Here is a 7,031-nt window from a genome sequence, read left to right as displayed (position 1 = left end):
CGTCCGCCCAGAAAGTCTCCTTGACCAACCATTCATCCCAGTTTCCGGTCGCCGGGTCTATCAAATCGCACACTCGCTCCAGGAGATGTGCGCCTCTCGATGTGATAACATGCCGCAACCAGGGTCTTGGAATCCAAGGGTCCACCCAGATATTAACATCCATACCATCTCCAAATCTACAAATATAGCCCTCCTTGAACAGCTCAAGTCCATGCAACAAACTCCGCCAAGCATAGGAAATGCCATCTTTTCGGGCTGCCTCCAAGATATGCGTGTCGGGAAAGTATTTTGCTTTCAGTAGCTTAGCACAGAGTGTGTCTGGGTTCTGAATAAGTCTCCAAATTTGACGAGACAGCATCACTACGTTGAAGCTATACATATCCCGAAATCCAAGCCCACCCCTCGCCTTTGATTCTGTTAGTTTTCGCCAATTGATCCAGTGCATTGTGTTTTCCTTCTCTTGCTGACTCCACCAGTAATTGCCAATAAGTGAGCTGAGTTCCTTGCAAAAGGTTTTTTTCAAGTAAAAACAGGACATAGCAAAGGTCGGAATCGCTTGCGCCACAGCCGTGACTAGTGTTTCCTTCCCTGACTTTGCGATCATCCTCTCCTTCCACCCATAGACCCTTCCAGCCATACCACTCTTTACAAAGGAGAATGCCTTCTTCCTCGATCAACCCACATGTACGGGTAGGCCAAGGTATTTCTCATTCCATGTTTCACTCCGAATCTGCAGCACCTCCTTCACCTCTTCCTTCACTGACGTTGGAGTGTTTGGACTAAACATAATGGCAGATTTCTCAATATTGATGCACTAGCCCGAGCAGTCCTCGTAAAGGTCAAGTATTGCTCTCAACACTGCTCCATGTTCTTGGTTTGCTTTCAACAGCAGCACCGAGTCGTCGGCAAACAAAAGATGGGACACCACCGGGGTTGCACTACAAACTTTCACTCCGCTGATCCTGTCGGCCCTTTCTGCATCATGGAGTAAGGCTAAAAGTCCCTCAGCACAAATGACAAAAATATACGAGGACACCTGGTCCCCCTGTCTTAGGCCACACAAAGGACAGAACTGCTGAGTTAGCTCGCCATTCACCTTGATCTGATAGCGGACCGAGGTTATACATTTCATGATCAACTCAACCCAAGCATTGCTAAATCCCAACTTGGTAAGCATGGCTCGCACAAAGCTCCATTCGACACAATCATATGCCTTACTCATGTCAGCTTTCACCGCTGCCACCCCATCTCTTCCCTTCTTTTTATTGAGTAGATAGTGCGACACCTCATAGGCCATGAGGATATTATCCGTGATCAGCCTTCCAGGGACAAATGCACTCTGGTTCTCTGATATGATAGCTGGGAGGATCAATTTCAGACGATTAGCATTGACCTTGGACACATGCTTGTAGATTACATTGCATAAGCTGATGGGCCGGAGATCCTCAATCAGGTTAGGGTTCTTGACCTTCGGGATGAGCACAACCACCGTATCATTCCACCCTTCCGGCATCTCAGCCCCATTAAGAACTGCAAGTACTTCTTCGATAACCTTGTCCCCCATAAAGTGCCAATGACGCTTTTACACTAGAGATGGCATTCCATCAGGTCCAGGTGCCTTAAGATCACCAATATGGTCCAATGCCGCCTTGACCTCTTCTCTAGTAAATTTAGCTTCCAGTATAAGCCTCATGCCCTCTGTGATCCATGGCTTGACTTTCTGAATAAGCTCATTCATCCTGGTGCCTACTGATGAGGGGAGTAGTTCCTGAAAAAACGAGCAAATATAGTTAGAAAGTCCCTCTCCCTCCTTCACTACTGATCCGTCCTCCCTTCTTAACTCCTTCACTCTATTAGTCTTCCGTCTAGCATTTGCCACGGCAAGTACTTCGTGCTTCTATTACCATCCCGCAGCCATGTAACATGTGATCGCTGCTTAGCTTTTATCTTCTTCTTCTCTTCTAACTCTTCCACACCACACCGAAGTCTAGCCTCCTCCCTAATCTTGGTTTCTGACACCGGGGCACATATACACTTCTCCAAGTCTCATTTTGCTTTTTTAAGTCGGCCTTCTAGCACCCTCGCAACTTCTTTGTGCCATTTCGTCATTCTTCCTGCAACACTCCGCAGCGCTTGGGCCACATTTGCTGTCTCTCCCAGCACACCCTCCTCCCATGCTCCTTGTATTTCAGCGCTACAACCTTCTTCCTTGATCCACCAAGCCTCGAACCTGAACCACCTATCCCCACGTGCCGGCGTTCTGCCTTCTCCTTGGGTGCACACTATAACCGGCCGATGATCCGAGTGTCTGGGCGGCCCATCAAGCACAGAATAATTTGGGAACATCTCGCACCAAGCTGAGTTAGCCGTGGCTCAGTCCAGCCTTTCACATATGTAATTGTTGATGTCCTTGATGTGATTCCTCCAAGTATATTTATCCCCTGAATAGCCAATGTCGCTGAGTTCACAAGCTACCAAAGCTTCCCGGAAATTATACAGCATGATTTGTGGCCGCAACACTCCTCCAACCTTTTCATCATCCGAGAGGATTTCATTAAAGTCTCCTAGGCATAGCCATCGCCAACCATCCTGATGTTGTTGCCCCAACAGTCTTGGTGTACGCCATGTGTCTTTCTTCCGCTTTGTAACTGACTCACCATACACACCTATCAACCTCCATATCCTTCCATCCTCCTCCTTCACATCAACATCTATATGTCTCCTACCGTACGATCTGAACGCCACGTCTATACCGCGTCGCCAGAACAACACCCCCCCCTACTTCTTCCTTCCGAATTCCATGCTGTCATATGAACAAGGCCAGTCATCCACTTGAATTTCTCGAGCTCTTTCACCGTCATTTTCGTCTCCGCCAAGAACACAATGTCGGGCTCCTTCGTCCTCCCCGGGTCGAGGAGGCTGCGAACTACCGGGCCGTTCCCGAGCCCTCGGCAGTTCCAACCGATGATTTTCATTGCTCCTGGCGGGGCTGCTCTGACAACCCGGCCGATATGCTAGTAGTGATGACTTCCACCTCCTCCACCTCTCCTGGAACAACCATCTCTCACCAACAGTTTTTCCCTTCTTGTGGTCCCTCTCCAGATCTTCATCCACCAAACTCCTCTTCTAACCTAGCACCACTTCCCTCTCCTTCGACCTCTCTATTGGTCTCTCCCTCCCCTCCTTGCTAAGCTTCTTGAAACGTTTGCCATTTACATTTCCTTTCTTCCCTCCCCCCCCTCCCCCCGCAGTCCCCTTCCTACCAGCCTCCTTCTCGTCTCCACTCCCAACACCTTCATGCACAGCCTCGTGACCTTTCGGATCCACCACCATATCCTTAACCTGATCACTGTTATTAACTCGCTGGTCATCTCCAACCTCTAGGACCCCAACATTCACCGTATCCTTCCCCTCACCCCCTCCTCCTTCCAGCAGTAGTTTCTTGGGGTTGCCCGTTCTTTCTCGCGAGAAATCAATTTTTGATGGGTTGGGCACTTCTTCTCCTCCTTCTATCTTGCCATCAGCTCGTCCACTAGACCGAGAATCACTCTTCCTCCAAGAAAGACTGTCGCTGCCACTTCCCGTTTTATGACTCGACCTGTTATAACCAAGTGTATTGCTTCCACCACCAACACGCCTTGAGCTGCGCCAAAACCCCTCATCTGATCCTGTCTTCCTATACCCCATATCTGCTTTTCACCAACGGCAAATTGTGGTGCTTCTCCTTTCATCAGTTTTTCTTTACAGTCCTTCTCCCCATGTCCGATCATCCCACATGTGTAACAGAAATCGGGCAGGTACTCATACTCAAACCGGCACCATCCTCCTTCTCCTTCCCCCCTCATACTCTCAGCTACCTCCCCTTGCTTCCTCCCAGAACCCCGGCTCCCTTCATCCACCTCTTCATCCAGCGTGAACCCTCTCATGAGGGGCTTATTTATCATCATCCGGATCTTTATCCTCAAGAAGTTCCCTATTGCGTTTCCGTTAGAACCCTTATCCGCTTCCACAAACTGCCCTATAATGTTGCCTATCTCCTCAGCTGACTCCGCATTCATCATATCTAATGGCACATCAAAAACCGAACCCAGCTCGGAATATTAGTGAACTCATAGTCATCCAGTCTTTTGCTCGGGTTGAAATCTTCCACCACAACTAACACTTTGTCGAACATCCACGGCTCGCTGTCTATCGCCTTCCTCTTCCCGGATTCCTGGAAGAAAGCGAATAGGAACATGTTCTCCCCCACCTCCTAATCGATCCCTTTGATAGGGCACCACACTTTGCCTAGAGAAAGCTTCGCCGCATCAGGATGTGCAAGCTTCTCTGAGATCACTTTCCCCACCGCCTGCGCCTCGTCACTCTTCCCCTTCTCCTTGGCTGCGATTTTGATGGGTTAGTGACTTGATGCGTGTTTTTAGCGTTAAACAACGGAGGATTAAAGGGCCATTAGATCTTGTTGATAGATCTTGTAGTGGATACTCCGCTCGGAGGAAGTTCAGCAGATTCACCACATCGAAGCGAGGGAAGGGCGAGTGCTCCGCGGCGAATCCGGGGCGGCGTGCTTCCATCTCCTCGGGCGGCGTCGTCAGGTTCATCTTCGGACACCCCCCCCCGCGGTCGCAGTCACTGGGTTAACTGTGTAGACCCGTTTCCCCTCGACCCGTTTCCCCAGGCGCTCGGACTGATTTCCCCTCGATCCGAGCCACACTCGTAGGGGCTACCCCCATATAGTTGGTGGACGCGGGACGGAGAAGATCCCAGCAAGCCGATCGAGGTTCCAATTTGAAGAATCTGTGCAGGATGGGGAGAAAGTTGCCCCCTTTTGCCCCGGCCGTGGTGTCGACGCAGACGGCGGCCGGAAGGAAACGCAAAACAGCCTCCTTGGCTCCGCTCACCCCCAGGAAGCGCTGGGTGCGGGCAAGCGGTGGCTGGGCGTCTCTGCCCATCGACATAATCTGCCTCATTCTCCGGCAGCTCGTCGCCATCGGCGGCGGCGGCGACGTTGTGGACTACATCGCCTTCCGCGCCGTCTGCTTCGGCTGGCGCGCCTGCACGCCCACGCCGCGTGACCCCACACTGCGGGATCCGCGCCTCCGGCCGCGCGCCTGGGTTGCGCTGTGCGACGGTGACGCGGTACGCCCGGACGACGCCTGCGAGATCCCCTTCTTCCACACGCGCACGGCCAGGTGCATCCGCGTTCGCCTGCCAGAGCTCCGACGCCACAGAATCGTCGGCTTCACCGACGGCCTCGTCATCCTCCTGCACAAGAGCACCACCGCTGTCCGCGTGCTTCACCCCTTCACGCTTGTCGCCGTTGACCTCCCGCCCCTCGCCGCCGTGTACCGCGAGGTGATCGGGCCAAAGAAGCACCATCTGCTTGAAATGAATGCTGTGGTATGCAGCAGCGCGACCTCCGCGAACTCCATCGCTGTCATGGTCTGGTTCCACTCGGCAAGGGTGGTGCTCGTCGCGGAGCCAGGTTCAGACTGGAAGGTACTCCATCGAGGGATTTATGTTCGGAGCATGCTGCAATTCCAAGGAAGGCTCTACGCCACCTTCTCGGCTTCAAAAGAGATCGTGCAGCTATATCCACCGAGACAACCACGGCTTGAGAATTCGCTGGTGGTTGCTCGTATTCCAGATATATTTGGTGAGCACATTTTCTGTCAGTTTTTCCTGGTGGAGTCTGGTGGACGAATGCTGCTCGTTGTACAGTATCCCCCTGGTCATGGAAGAAAGATGGAATGGTCACGACAAGTAGGCTTCAGGCTCTATGCAGTGGATTTGTGCAGCAAAGGCATTGGTAACTTGATTCCGGTGAGCTGCCTAGGTGATCGTGCGTTGTTTCTCAACAGCGATCGATGCCTGGCTGTTTTGGCCAGGGACCTCCCTTCTCTGAGCAGCAACTCCATCTACTTCTCTTTACCGGACAGCCCTGTTGTGGTGCACTCATTGAGGACTGGATTGTCGGAGCAGTTGGCGGAGCACTGCCAAATACACAACTCGGTGGATAGGATCCGCCCCTCTGTGCGCCCATTTAGCATTGTTGATCATCTTCTCACCTACTGCCATCCTTCTCACTGGTAAGTATCACTGGCCAGTTTCCTTCCTTGCATCCACACTGTACGTCTAATTCTAAGTTAAGTTTGATGGCCTTCCCTTCCACCAACATGTGTAGGATTGAAGGACTCATGTTTCATGAGTACCATCATATACCTGATTCTTTCAAGGAATTGAGGAAGAACATCCAGGCAAAAGATTCACGACTGCGGATTCCGCGCATCATGGGCCAGTGAAAAATCAAGGTACGGCAACTACAATGCCAATGGAGACTAAACCTCTTGGAACGGTCCTAGTTAACTCTGTGTGCACAACTTCTAAGCTGGTAATCTGTTTACGTATCAAATTTTATCACGCTGTTGTACATTCTATTTGACTCGACTCAGACATTATCTTATTTTAATGCGATACAACTATTAAGAGTGAACCAATTCTAATTATCTTTTTGGTGAACAACAATGTTTATAGGTTCTGGAGACATATGCCAAAGAAGTGGGGAGAGTCTGAAGCCATGCTGAGAAATAGGGGCACCAGCCTGAATACAACAGCCTATTATTCTAACAGTCTCATCCGGCCACTACCGGTCTGCAACGTCCGCAGCAGTGTGTCATAAGAGCATGTTCTGCCACGTCCGCAGCAGTGTATCATAAGAGCATGTTCAACAGATGATGTAAAACGGTTGTTGCATTTTAAAAAACTGTCCGCAGCAGTGTATCATAAGAGCATTTTAAAAAATTTGCTTCCGCATCTCAGTATCTCAATTTGGTCCCTCAAACGTTTACAGCAACCCAAAATTTTAGTTTGATGTGCTACAACACCTCTAGCTGATAAAGCAAAACCAAAACGCAGGTGCGCCATCACCAACCGCCTCCAACCGATGATATAAAACGATTGGGGACACTTAAAGCCAAAAAAAATTGGTAAATGTTTGCATTCGGTCGACCGGCCGAGTTTCGGTCGGTCGCATT

The 7,031-nt window shown here is 50.7% G+C and overlaps 1 protein-coding gene across 2 annotated transcripts; it reads left to right on the top strand.

Moving 5' to 3' along the window:
* Positions 1-4,469: 4,469 nt before the first annotated feature.
* On the top strand, positions 4,470-6,810 carry LOC123092814 (uncharacterized). 2 transcript variants are annotated; one of them, XM_044514647.1, is made up of 4 exons: positions 4,470-4,592; positions 4,718-6,086; positions 6,182-6,308; positions 6,532-6,810. In XM_044514647.1, exons 2-3 carry the CDS (start codon positions 4,804-4,806, stop codon positions 6,297-6,299), a joined length of 1,401 nt encoding a protein of 466 aa, XP_044370582.1. In that variant the 5' UTR covers positions 4,470-4,592; positions 4,718-4,803; the 3' UTR covers positions 6,300-6,308; positions 6,532-6,810. The 2 variants fall into 2 exon arrangements, 1 of the variants encoding a protein (XP_044370582.1); XR_006444873.1 differs by lacking the exon at positions 4,470-4,592 and having other exon boundaries at positions 4,652-6,086; positions 6,182-6,388.
* The last annotated feature ends 221 nt before the right edge of the window (positions 6,811-7,031 follow it).

This window comes from Triticum aestivum, chromosome 4B (assembly GCF_018294505.1).
Source record: "Triticum aestivum cultivar Chinese Spring chromosome 4B, IWGSC CS RefSeq v2.1, whole genome shotgun sequence".
NCBI classification, from domain to species: Eukaryota; Viridiplantae; Streptophyta; class Magnoliopsida; order Poales; family Poaceae; genus Triticum; species Triticum aestivum.
This window is presented reverse-complemented; position numbering and strand designations above follow the sequence as displayed.

Excerpts from the sequence above, each read along its gene's own strand:
- LOC123092814 (XM_044514647.1), top strand. The coding sequence starts at position 4,804 with ATGGGGAGAAAGTTGCCCCCTTTTGCCCCGGCCGTGGTGTCGACGCAG. Across the intron at positions 6,087-6,181 it reads TACTGCCATCCTTCTCACTG|GATTGAAGGACTCATGTTTC; the intron begins GTAAGTATCACT and ends CAACATGTGTAG.